The 12960-nt window shown below is 39.9% G+C and overlaps 6 protein-coding genes across 6 annotated transcripts; all 6 read right to left on the reverse strand.

The window, feature by feature from the left end:
• Window positions 1-1040: 1040 nt before the first annotated feature.
• BRETT_002275 (uncharacterized protein) lies at window positions 1041-1391 on the reverse strand (the record flags this gene model as incomplete). Its single annotated transcript, XM_041280809.1, has 1 exon — window positions 1041-1391. The coding sequence occupies one exon, from the start codon at window positions 1389-1391 to the stop codon at window positions 1041-1043; it is 351 nt and encodes a 116-aa protein (XP_041138600.1).
• A 954-nt stretch (window positions 1392-2345) lies between these two features.
• On the reverse strand, window positions 2346-4817 carry BRETT_002276 (uncharacterized protein; the record flags this gene model as incomplete). Its single annotated transcript, XM_041280810.1, has 1 exon — window positions 2346-4817. The coding sequence occupies one exon, from the start codon at window positions 4815-4817 to the stop codon at window positions 2346-2348; it is 2472 nt and encodes an 823-aa protein (XP_041138601.1).
• An 861-nt stretch (window positions 4818-5678) lies between these two features.
• BRETT_002277 (uncharacterized protein) lies at window positions 5679-6794 on the reverse strand (the record flags this gene model as incomplete). The annotated part of the gene is made up of 1 exon (XM_041280811.1): window positions 5679-6794. The coding sequence occupies one exon, from the start codon at window positions 6792-6794 to the stop codon at window positions 5679-5681; it is 1116 nt and encodes a 371-aa protein (XP_041138602.1).
• A 220-nt stretch (window positions 6795-7014) lies between these two features.
• On the reverse strand, window positions 7015-8135 carry BRETT_002278 (uncharacterized protein; the record flags this gene model as incomplete). Its single annotated transcript, XM_041280812.1, has 2 exons — window positions 7015-7973; window positions 8072-8135. The coding sequence occupies 2 exons, from the start codon at window positions 8133-8135 to the stop codon at window positions 7015-7017; spliced, it is 1023 nt and encodes a 340-aa protein (XP_041138603.1).
• A 351-nt stretch (window positions 8136-8486) lies between these two features.
• BRETT_002279 (uncharacterized protein) lies at window positions 8487-9539 on the reverse strand (the record flags this gene model as incomplete). The annotated part of the gene is made up of 1 exon (XM_041280813.1): window positions 8487-9539. The coding sequence occupies one exon, from the start codon at window positions 9537-9539 to the stop codon at window positions 8487-8489; it is 1053 nt and encodes a 350-aa protein (XP_041138604.1).
• A 1930-nt stretch (window positions 9540-11469) lies between these two features.
• BRETT_002280 (uncharacterized protein) lies at window positions 11470-12870 on the reverse strand (the record flags this gene model as incomplete). The annotated part of the gene is made up of 1 exon (XM_041280814.1): window positions 11470-12870. The coding sequence occupies one exon, from the start codon at window positions 12868-12870 to the stop codon at window positions 11470-11472; it is 1401 nt and encodes a 466-aa protein (XP_041138605.1).
• Window positions 12871-12960: the final 90 nt, after the last annotated feature.

The following is a 12960-nucleotide window of genomic DNA, read 5'->3' on the forward strand; positions in this document are numbered from 1 at the left end:
TATAGTATTGTACCTTACTTTATCAACGTACTCTCTTCTTCTATTGCTCTCTACTTTATTCCTTCTCCATCTTACTATTCCTTGCCTTGCTCATACACCTACTATTTTTCTTCACTCTCTTTCTGCTTGCTTTTATTGCGCTTTCTCCTTCTTTTCCCACAACTATTACTGGCTACCCTATCACCAAACTCCTCTTCCAACTTTCCATCCCTGTACTCTTCTCAAATATTTTATCACCGTTGTTTCTGCACTCCTGCATTTATCACAATACGATCACTATCTTATTCCTTCATTCCTTTTTCCTCCAACTTTTCTGCTTCCATATTTTATAATCATCCATCCTCCTACTCCATACTTTATCCCTATATCTTCTTTCTGCCATCTCATTTTCTGGCGTTACACCATCTTTCTATACTATTCTTAAAATCTACTTTCACCTTCCTTTCCATATTATTGAATTACACATTCCCTTTACTCTCCCCTTCCTATTACCATACTTCCTGATCAATTCTTTCATTATGCTCTTCGAATTACATCATATTCTCTATTACTGCACATCCTTCTCCAGCCTTATATATTACTCTTACCTCATTACTTGTCAGCATATACTCTTACCTATCACAGTCTTTTCCTATTACTGTACTATTTTCCAGCACTTTACGCGCTTTCTGGACTTTGCTTCCATTGCTATACATGCTTTCTAACTTTCATTCTTCAGCCTTTCTATCTCCCTTACCAAGCCAAAGTCATTTTCATTATTACTGCATAATATATATTCATTAGCTACAGTACTTCCAACAGCACTTTCTTATCATTTCTTCATGCAATCTTCCTATGTCTCCTCTCCACTTTCTTTCTAAGCCGTATCTTATTATTTCCTGTATTACCGTAGTTGCTTATTACTTCTTATATTCTACTTTCTTGTTGCTCCTTTTATTTCTGATGTCCATTTCTTAGTTTTTGATGACCATCTCTTTGTTCCCGGTGGCTTTCTCCTCATTCCTAATATCTCTCCTCGTTCCTATTACTGTGCTTTCACATCAAATCCTTGCCTCACTCTTCCGCCGCTCAAACACCTTCTCCGAAAATCGACTCCGGAGTCTGCGTCGCTTTCCGTCGATTATCACCCACTTCTCCTTGGCATCCTCCACAATCGGCTTACTCTTCACTTTTTCGCAATTCTCGTGCACTCCTTGACCAACACAAATCTTACTTCCAACCTCGTCCACCATATTCACGCTTATTCTATACGGCTTCTCGCAACCATCAATGTCACGTGACCCACTTTCCTTCTCCAACTTGATTGGTTCCGGCCTCGGATCGCTAGGCCTTGCGATCTTGTTCTTGTTCGGATCCTCGTGCTTTGTGTAAATGTAGTTATGCAATGCCATGCTTGGATTTGTGTTCAGCTTTGTTGCAAATTGAAAAATTTCGACTCGCACTCTTAATAAAACGCTATACGACGAGTATCTTCAAGTCAACAGCATATACTTAATTAAAAGCCTGCTTCAAATATGTGTAGTTTCCATATCTCTGCACTCTGTCCACTCATCTCACGGGAACTGAAACGCTGAGCTGAGGTCTTATATATTAATACAGAGACCTGGATGACCGATCCATTTATTAGTGAATGCCGGGCATCCTTGCCGTTTAGTGCTACCAACAATAAGTTGCGCGGAATTTTGTTTTTATTTTTATTCTTCTCGATTACCACTTCTCGTTCCTATATCTCTCCAAAAAAAAATCTCACCATTTTTGATACATCTTTGATTATTTTCCTGCATTGACGTTTTTTTCACATGAACAATGGGGCGGCATAAACTTTTCAATGTGGGCGGAGATACCAGGCAAGACTACTTTCCAGCGGAAAACTCACACAGTATAAATAAAAACCGTCCAACGGAGGTTAGAGGTGCTAATATTACAGAATTAGGCAGTGGGAGTCGAAATAAACAAATTACTAAATATGTAATGTAATAAAATTGCTGATCTGGCTCATAACTGCACCCAGTGCAGATTAATTATTCCCATTTATCATATCTACTGTTTGACGCTGCCCAGAATTAAACACACACAAATACAGGATCCCGATATGTTGCAGAACAAAGGGATTTACCGCCATGGATCATACACATCCAATACAAAGCCAACTTTCTCAGTTTCCTTGATCATTATTTATTTGTATTAGCAGCATTTGGCGCCTAACTCACCGGGCCAATCTAGTGTATACAAATGTATGTATATGTATGTACTACCTTGCGTGTAATTAATCTTCTTGAAGATATAAGCCGACTAGCGAGCGACGGACCATTAATAAATATTTGATTTAACGATTCTTCCAATTCTTAGTCCACCTCATCGGCATCCCCTTCGGTAAGTCCCGTACTTTCTGTAATTGTTTCAGTCTCACTTTCATCTGCCTCGTATTCCTCCTCCGTATCACATTCAGTGACCTTTTTCCTATGCGGCCGACCAACAGTTCCAAATTTCCTTCTATGGTAGTTCTTGAGGCTTCTTCTGAGTGCCAAAATCGGACTTATTGCCAGATAGAAGCCATCCGGATCAATGCATCCGTTAGAATGATAGAAGTCTCGCGTTATAGAGTGCAAGGGGAACATGTAGTTTCTCATCATCACTATCTTAAACCGGTCCACCTCATCTTTTGGAATCGACTCCATCTCGCTTATTTCCCCATCACTCAGCCCATTAATCACATATTCGCGCTCCAGATCATCCATCCCACTTGTAATACTTTCACTCCCGTCAATTGGCTCCTTGCTGCCTGAAAATAACTCATCTGCAGCCGCATTTTCCACTAAAACCTTCTCCGAATCCACATTTTTACTCTCAGCTGCACAGCCCGCCGCATTCAGGAGACTCGAGATCGAATTCTGCGCACTCAAATTGAATGCCGTCAACTTTTGAAGCTGCCGGACAGGGCTGTGCTTCAGGATACGTGACCGTTTTTTCCCCTTCATGTAGAGAGGTGGCTTGAAGTCCATCTCGAAAGAGACTGAAAGCGATCTGTTTGGGTCCAAATCGTTCAGAACGTTGCTTGGATCGTTGTTTTCCTTGTTTTCGAACTCTTCAACGTCCGAAAGAATGCTCATTTGCGAGTTCTTCGAGCTGGGATCGTGGAAATCCTTCCCGTTGAAAGTTTCCGTGTCTCCAAGATCAACAAACTCCACCTGGCCGCCCAGATCGTAATCAGATGCCAAGCTGTCTGTATCATCTGCTGATACAGATCTAGAATCAGTCCCATGGTATGAATTTCCACCCAATGATGCACTTGCTCCCACAAATCCGTCTCCCGTATGCCGATGCATACTTTGTGTCGATCTACGGTGGTGCAACCTCTGATTTTCCTGCTGCAATCCTTTAACATGCTTGTCAAAGGCAGTCCGTCTTAGAGGATAGGCAGAAGCACTTCGAATAACCGTTCGAAGAGTTTGCTTTGCACTGCGTATGTTGACCTCATCCGAATATTCGTAAGGCCTGCTTGCAGAATGACCATCCAGCTGCTGCAGCACGAATCCAATGTAACTGTGCAATTTTTCATTCTGGAGCTCCAAAGATCGGATTTGGAACTTGAGTTTCGTCACTTGCTGGGAGTGCTTTTGCTCCTGTGCCTGCAACTCCACATCCTTTATGAATTTGTTCAAACTGGACACCCTCAAAGAGCTTGACTTCTGGTTTTGCTCCTTTTCTCCCCTTTTCGGCACATTCAACGTTTTAATCTGCAAGTCCCGAAGCTCGGACGACAACCGTTTCACATGATGAACTGTCGAGGTGGAAGTTGAAGATGATGTCGACATCTTTCTCAAATCAATTGAATTCCGGCTGTTTACACTCAGAGAAGGTGCAGATTTCACCATTTCCAACGCACTTACTTCATCTGCCCTGCCAACTTTGTCAACACACTCCTTTTCTGAAACAACGGCCTCCTCCCCGGAATTCTGAGCAGAAGGACTCGTTTCATCTAGATGGCTGCTGAATTCGGCAACCAACCCATCGTAGTCACTTTTCAATGAGCTGTACTTCTTCTCCATCTCGGAATACTTCTCCTTGACCAGTTCGAGCTCATCTATGATTAGCATCTTGGAATGCACCTCAAGCTCGTTTTCTTTGGCCAGAATCATCACTTTCTTCTTTAACTTCTCAATTTCTCTGTGTTTTTTTTCCACCAACGGCGCCGAATCCGTCCCTAGATTGTTTATACTGACACTCGTGTCAAATATGTTCCCGTCCCTCCTGTTAATCGCATCTCTTAAATTTCCGAGCTTCATCTCTAACTCTGCCTTTGTGTCCGCCCACGAGTTGAATTCCTGTTCATTAAGCTTTCTTTCTTTTCTTAGCTGCCCCACTAACGACGCATTTTCTCTTAGCAACTGATTTATTCGCAGTGTCTTTTCCTCAACCTGTTTTCCTCGCGTCTCTAAATCATCTGCAATTCGTTCCTGCTCTCGTATAAGATCTTTATTTTTAATCACCGAATCCGCATAAACCCTTTCAAGCTCGCAGTAATCTTCATATGTGAAAACACCAGATGCGGGTCGTCTGAAACTGCTGTCACTTCTGTAATCTGATGAATTCTCTGTTTGTGTTTTTGCTTCATCTGTCTCTTCACCACTCTCGGACAACCTATCTGAAATACTTATGCTTTGTGAGGGGATTGGTGACTTCAAGTGGAATTCCTTCGAATTTCTAAACGGGTTCTCTACGCTGAAATCGTCCTTCTCTGCTTCTTTAATCTCACTTGATACTGAAAATGGTGATAACAGTTTTGGCCCACCTGTCAGGTCTTCCTGGTCATCCATCTTTTTTTTTTTGCTTCCAGTACTTTCTATCCTTGAAAACTGCCACAATATATTAACATGAACACAACTGTAATACCTGAAACCAATAATCTTTCTGCTTTCTAGTTTATCTCTATCCACTTGACTGTAATAAGGCTGAATTGGTAAGACGCGTTTGAACTAAACAAGTATCGAAAAGATAGCGTTAATATAATTAGTTGGTGAAGCACGCTGCAGCGAAATACAAAATTATGCAATTTGACAACAAAGCTTGTAATACTACCGAAAATGCTGACTCGTTTCTGGATAATACAGAATGAACAAGAAGAACAAAAAGAGATGAAGAAAAAAGATTAGATCAAAGTACTGAAAGGGAAAGACCCCGGAATTTATTTTGTGTGCAGGTCCATTTCCTATTTTCTTCTTTGGATTTGTTTACATGATATTTTTTTTCCTATCTTGTCCTATTTACTATTTTTATTATTTATTCTTTACGCTAAATTATCTGACTTTAGATTTATCGCGCTGATCGGCTGAAAAACTGCCAACATTTTCCCCATCATCTATCTGTTTAATGAATGCTTACCCTCTTCCTATTGTTAGTAACACGTCTTTTGTACTTGTTCTTTTAGTCTGGCTTTTTTAGAGATTTGTACAATAAAGGTCCTGGGCGCTTAATTTTCAATCAGGGGTTCTGCCTTTGTTCTCAAAATCCTTATTTTTATTTGTAAAATTTTTGCTGTAAATGCTCCCCAAGCCACTTCTGCATGAATACAGTTCTAGCTAATAGAAATAAAAACACCATACATTACCAAATATCACACATGCAATCATTTCTTATTATTCTATAAACTGTATTATTAATGATGCTAATAACAATATTCAATCCTCAATCGTCATATTTCTCTCTATAACTCGGCTAATCTTGTATATGCGGATTTCCGCAACTCCAACTGGATACCAAATATTATCCAATTGATTGGTACTTTGAAGGCTTGTTTTCCAACAAACAGGATCTTTAGTCGATTCGATAATTTCCCAGGTCCATATTTTGTCTTGCCTACCCATCTCTAAATATTCCTCCCATGTCTTAATTGTCACTTCATTTCGAATTGTTGCGGCAATGTAGGCAACATTCACCCTTCCATAAACTTTGTTATCCTGACTCATGGCTTCATCCAGTACCTCTGCAAGATCCGGAATAACAGATGCATCATAAGTAACATCAGCAGCAACAATAGTGTCCACTCTTTGCATTGGAAGATCATCTTCACCCCACCAAAGTTTCCGCACTTGCAATTTCTTGCTGTCCACACTAAGGTCGTTCAAATTTAGGTTGGAAGACATCCGGTCAATAAGTTGCGTGTCACCATCTGTAAATATAAGATGTTTCAACAGGCTTCCAAACCGTTTCAGCATGTATATCCCAACAAAGCCCGTACCGCATCCCAATTCTAGCACCGTTTTTCCTACAAAATCATCTCTTACGCTTTCAAAAATCTTCATATTACTCTCTTCCAACAAGCCACTTTTTCCACTAGATCCATCCAGAACCATACCCAAATACTGCGAAAGAAACAAGGAAGCCTCCCATGTGCGCATACCGGTTGTTCCCATTCCAGAAATAAGTCTAGGGGATTCTCTAATCCAAACAACAGCATCATCTTTGCAATTTTCCGTGCTGGTCTTCATAGTATATCCTAGAATATCTGTAGCAGTAGGATCTAGTGCCTTTGCTGGCAAAAGCTCGTATAACTTCTCGTACAAAGCATCATCCAGGCCCGATTCATCACCATCTCTTTGTCTTCTCTCCAATTTCTCGACAAAATTCTTAATTATATGCTTGGCGTAGAAAGGGTTGAGCTTTGCACATTTTGTAACTTCAGATAGCAGAAGGTTTTGCTCCTCTAAACTTGGAAATGCATTTTCAATAGCTGAATTCCAATCGAGGCTCCCCATGGGAACTCGCTGTCTGATTTGTCTTATTAACGAGTCCATGCTTTCATTCGCTCATGTTTATTTGATGAGAGAGTTAGAATTGGATTGTCATTAACTGTGAAAAACAAAAAGAAGTGCTGAAAATTTGGAAAGCGAAAAAAAAAAAACATTTGCGGGGTAGTAGGTATTTTATTCTGAAAGAAATTTCAGATTTACCAACTTACTCAAACTATATCCATAAGAACAAGTTCATCTATTTATATAATCCAGATATATGTACTTACTTTGGATCAATCGTTCCCCACACTCTCACTCTTTTCACACCACCATCTGGAATCATGGTTAATTTCACATGGGTATACGATTTTCCACAATTCAAATCAAACTCATGAATCTTATCTGCTTCTCCTTTAGTTTTTGGCACAACAACTTCCCAGTTCTTATTTTGCGGACTAGGAGCCTCGGAATTACTATCATCGATCGCTTCCACAGTGATGTACTCTGGAAAGTTTCCACGATAAAAAGCAGTATCTACATCAATGCGTGAAATCTCCGTTCGACTTCCTAACTTCACAATTGCCCAATCTTTATGATCAGGAACACGTGATCTGGCAGTTTCCCATCCATCAGACATATCATGGCCTCTTCCTGGAAGAAGGAGGTTACTGGCAGATCCAAAATGCTGATCGGATGTTAGAACTACAACTCCTCCCTGCAAACAGGATGCGGTATCGATAACAGTGGAAATATCCTGAGGGATGATCGGATACACTTTTCCATAGAGTCTGAATCTGGCGATCCCTCCATCTGGATACATTCTTAGCCTTATATGAGTAAAAGTCTGCTTAGTGACTTCTGGCCGAACAAAAAATTGCTTCTGCGAAGGTCCACATGCCATTTTAGGAATCACCTGCTCCCATTTTGCTGTCTTGTACTCATCATCTGAACCTAAAGTCACTGCATCAACGGATATAAATGGTGCCTGGTTACCGTTGAAAAATGCAGTATCAACTTCACATCCAGCCACAGATGCGGCTGAAACTCCCATTTTTATCACAACCCAGTCGAATTCCTCCGGATTGTGCCTTCTGGTTTCCCATCCATCATACCATGCTCCAGCATATGTAAATTTTGTAGCATCTCTTATTGGAGCATTGGCTTTAATTAAATTCTCGGCAGCAGCAAACCATTGATTCGAGTAGGCAACAACTTTTCCTCCTAACTTTTCTCCAATCACATCTGTGCAAATGATTTGCTTGTTAGTACCCTGTTTGACAGCTTTTTGCCTTCGCTTCTGATTTACAAATTAAAAGCCTTTACCAAAATCCTTTACGTACCTGTGTACCTATTCACAACATCTTTCTGAAAGTCTTCAGCAGACACTTTGAGTGTAGATTCCATCTCTGTGTTCTAATTTTTGACCTACATCAACTGAATATGGGCTGGAATCACAAAAACAACTTCTTGCGAAGAAATGGTAGAGAGCAGTACTCGCTTTATTTATACACCATGTTGAATTTCAATTTTTTATTTTACTCGATTCGCTTTTCAATTTTGAACATTTCCCTTGAGCCGCACACATTCGGAGATAGCCGATAACGATTAGCGATAAAAAAAAAAGATATATATATATAGTGTAGAGAGCGTTTAAATTGACGGACTATTCCAAACCCATACTATTTATAAACTAAAAGTAAGATATCACCCATGTCAGAATTGGATATTCAAGCATATATTCGATACCGTTTTACGCTAATTAGCACTATTAAGCAACTTTGCTGGATGCGTCTGTTTGCTAGTTTGCTCGTTCATTTCACAACCATCATTTTGTTTCTTTTCGGCACTTATAGCATTTCTGCCATCAACCCAACCCTGTATCTGAAATTCGGAGCAGTGCAATTGAGGCTTTTCTGTAAGATCCTCACTGCTGTGTAGGGTCTTCTCAACATATGTAACTTTTCCATGTTTATCCACTAGAATAACTGTTTGTGTTCGCGTTCCGTACAAGCTGGTTGGTTTTGACTTGCTTTCGGAACAAGCAGGACCTTTTGTTTTCCTTAATGGTGGAACAAATATTGATTTAGGCATCTGATCAAATCCTTCTTCTAGATTGTAGTTAAGCCACTTTTCCGGATCAGACGGATGTGCCACAGTCAAGACTTCAAAAAGTTTAGAAACCAACTTGTCCTTATTCCATTTCTGCCTCACTGCATTTTCTGCAAACTGTTCAAGGAGTTTTTTTCCCTCGGTGACTTTTGGCCATGGTTCCAAGTACGGTGAGTTGGACAACCCAATTGTGTCAAATAGCTGCATCTTATGGTATCGATCATTATCCTGTCTATTGAGTGTTTCCTCCGTGTTGAAAACAGATACTGTTTCCCTATATCTATTTGACATAATATGTAATGGCATGATCCCCTTACCTCCCTGACTTGCCTGAAGTTCACCAAACAAAAGGGAAAACCCGCCCACATCTTTAAATCCATTCATGTGCTTGTTTGCGCTTTCTGACCATGTAATTGCTTTCTTATTGGATTTTAAGAACTTCATCGGTATAGAACCCCTAGAAATCTTGTTTAAACACTCCATTGCAGGTTCTCGATAATTTACCAAGACTGCAACTCGTCCTCGCTTTGTTATTCCAATCCACGTACCATGTTCCTGTCGTCCTTGATCGACTGGACAAAGTGTATTTTCATCTATGAAGCCTGCAAGTTGTGTAGGCCTATCAAAATACTCATCTCTGTTAGACGCAATGATAAGCGGGTAATCTGGATGTTTTCGTGTGCAAAGAAGAATACACATCACTTTTTGTATACTTTGATTTGTTCTTCCACTTCTAAAAAGTATTTGAATGTACCGCTATCAAAAATATTCCGTCAATCATGTTTACACTGTTGTAACTGGTATGCTAGGAAACGCACCGACTTTTATATTTTTCTGCTGGGCATGCATCTTTTTTTACCAGGCAGTGCACATTATCTAATCTATCCTCGCCCAACCTTTGCCGGGGAAAAAACATCGCTTTGGGTTAGTGCATTTCCCCTCACTTTTTATAGTCATGTATATGCACCGCAGGATATTACCGCTATATACTGCATACTCTTTATTATGAAAAGCGGAATTGGTATCCTACAAATCATCAATGCATATATTGTTAATCAAACTTGAAGAGAAATGTTATTAACAGAATACTTTGTGTTGTTATCTCATCACGGGCTGTGCGAAGGACATATAAATCCCGAGGCTGAAAAAAAAATTAGAGTGCGGGGTACCGAAGAACTTTATAGAGAAATTGGTTTGTTTAACAGAACAATTGTATCATAGTTATTGTATAGTAATGAAAACTAGGGCAACTAAAAATATCCACCATTATAATTCTAATTTTTTATTCAAAAACTTTAAATTCATTTTGTCTTAACTTGCCGTGACTAGGCTTCCCGATTACTTAAGAATTAAAGTTATCAACTGGATAACCCTTTAATTTTGACATCAAGTTCTTCTTTAAGTACACCATTTTTTCAAAGCTTCTTACCATTCATAAAATCATGAATACTGAAAATAACTCTCAACTTGGTGTGAACTTGTCGGAGAATATTCTAGCATCATTGGATAGGAAAGAGGCCTTTTTGCCCTGGATTTAAATGCATTTTAGAGCAAAAAAAACGCAAAATTCAGCGGCGTTACATAAAATAGATATTATATACCATTATTCAAGCGGTGTTGTACTTCTTAAACAATATAACTGCCCTGCTTGTTTTTGCAGGTATTAATCAACAAATCCTTTGATCTCCTCGATGCCCTCGCAACATTTTGATTTTTTCTTACCTAAACCCCTCTAAACTTGAAATCGCGTCCCGTCCAGTAAAATTGCAATTGTTGCTAATCAGAAAGATTGAGATATTTTCGCGGATACGAGCGTTGCAGTAACCGGCATGATGGTCGTTTTGAGATATTTGTGCCCCGAAAAACGCTTTGTCCGCTCAAGTTATCATTGTGCCTTTCTGTGGGATTGAGTTTTTTTCGCTGAAAACGAAAAATTTATTACAGGTATTTAAAGATGGGGTTTGATCCTCTTGAGAGTAACTTAATCCCGATACAAAAATAATATTGGGAAGTGTTTTAGTAACCAACGATAACAGATACTTACAAAGAATATAACAAAAATGGCTTGCAGTTGTAAAGATAACAAACCTTGTGTTTGTCCACCAAAGGAGTGTGCATGCTCAGAACCAAAAGAAGTGTGCCATTGTGTTGATACAAAGAAATGCTCATGCCCAGAAGGAAAATGCCAGTGCAAGAAGCATGTCTGCAGTTGTAAAGCAGCTGGAAAGGAGTGCCAATGCCCAGAGGGACAGTGCAAGTGTTAGATTTGGATGGATTGAGTTGATTGGGAAGGTGACGGAAAATAAAACAAAACCGGGATCAAGAATGCTCGGTTCAGCCATTTCATGCCTTCAATATAATTTTTTTTAAGGATTAAGGATATGTTGAATTCTTCACTGGCTCCATACATTTGGGTATGCGCCATAATATGGTGAATGAATCTATGCAAAATAAATATAATTTAATATGAGCTATCTAGAGTTCAACGTAGTAAAATAGAATACATTATAGTAAAACAAAGATGTGCGAAATAGGAATCTGGCTACAGTAAAAGAATACAACATAGTAAAATAAAATACAGTAAAAGTGAAACTTGACGATTCATTAAAGTTGCTATACAAAGGCTAGATCACCAGATGACTCTTTGTGGATGAATCTCGGAATCCCACGGGAATGTGTATCTGATGAATATGACATAGACAGCCTGAGTCCACATCCAGATCCAGATTCCTTCAAGCACAAGCCTGATGGCAGTATTGTGCTTTCTCAACCATTCAACGTTGATAATTGGGTCGAATGAAGGATTGATCATCATCCGGAAGAAAAGAAATGGTATGATGAAATATCTTGGCTCCAAGAGAGGAGATGGAACCAAAGTCAAGGCAGTTGAACAGATAAGGGCAAAGAACATGGCCAAAGAAGAGTTCGACGAACTATACTCACTGAAGCTTTGCTTGATAAACTTCCAGACCACATAGCAAGAGAAATGATATATTGGTATAAGCTCGTATCTTGCATTTTCTGTTCGCATGATGAACCGCCTGACAAGATAGAAGACGTAGTGCCTGTTGTCGGCCAACAGGAAGGGATGAATAACAGTGAAATTCTTGATTGTGAGTCCGATTAACGGAATCCAGATAGCATTCCAGAAAAGTCCCTTCTTCGACAACAAGTTGTCCTTGATGTAATCTTCTATGATCTTGAATGAGAACCATAGTGGAAGTGTGAATCCTGTAATAAACGTCGCACAGTAGAATAGTTGCATTGCGTGGAATGTGATCATGTGGTTTGTTTTATCGCCCAAAGTGATGCCTCCATTGCTGTAGACAAAGAAGCCAAAAGCAGCAGCAACAAGCATGTATGGAACAAGAAGCCCTATCCTACTCACTGCCAAGTGTGCAAGAGCTTTCATGTCCTGGTTGAAGTCTCCCGTGTACAAGTTCTGATCCTTTGCAATTGAATCTAGAAGTGCAACCATGGAAAACGCGGTCCAGACAATGTTCGTCTGTCTGAAAGTGATCGAGACAAATCCCAACATTGCAGAAAGAGCTGCATTCATAATATCTTTCTTAAACGGCCGCACTGTGGCAATGCAATATCCCCCAATGGTCAAAACAGCAGACCAGACGTCTGTATAGAAAAGCGAGTAGTAGATGCTCAAAAGTGGGTTCATCAAGATGGAAAAGGTGCTGAAACCAGCATTGTGCACTCTTCTCCGAAGGTAGTATGCTAAAGCAGCAAGAACGACTCCTCCTAGAAGATTGAGACTTCGCAGCTCATCCAATGAGCATGTGCTATCGACAAGATTATCGTACAGGGCACCTAACCAATAAAGGCCGGGCGGTGTAGTAATCTTAGAGTTCCAGTACTGCCAGTCGCCGTCACAATAAGCCTGTGCTTGCTGTACGTGAAATATCTCATCTATAAATGGATAATCGACGAGTTCATCAATGGTATCGTGAAATATTCTTAATGGTAAAAAGCCAAAGCCGGCAATTCCCAAATCTACCAAATCTGCTAAAAGTGACATTGCGTGTTTGTCCTTCCGGAAGAGCTTAAGCAACCAACAAAGTTTGCACAGTCAATTGTATGTATGCACAGGCAATACACATATATATAT

This window comes from Brettanomyces bruxellensis, chromosome 9 (genome assembly GCF_011074885.1).
Source record: "Brettanomyces bruxellensis chromosome 9, complete sequence".
NCBI lineage: Eukaryota > Fungi > Ascomycota > Pichiomycetes > Pichiales > Pichiaceae > Brettanomyces > Brettanomyces bruxellensis.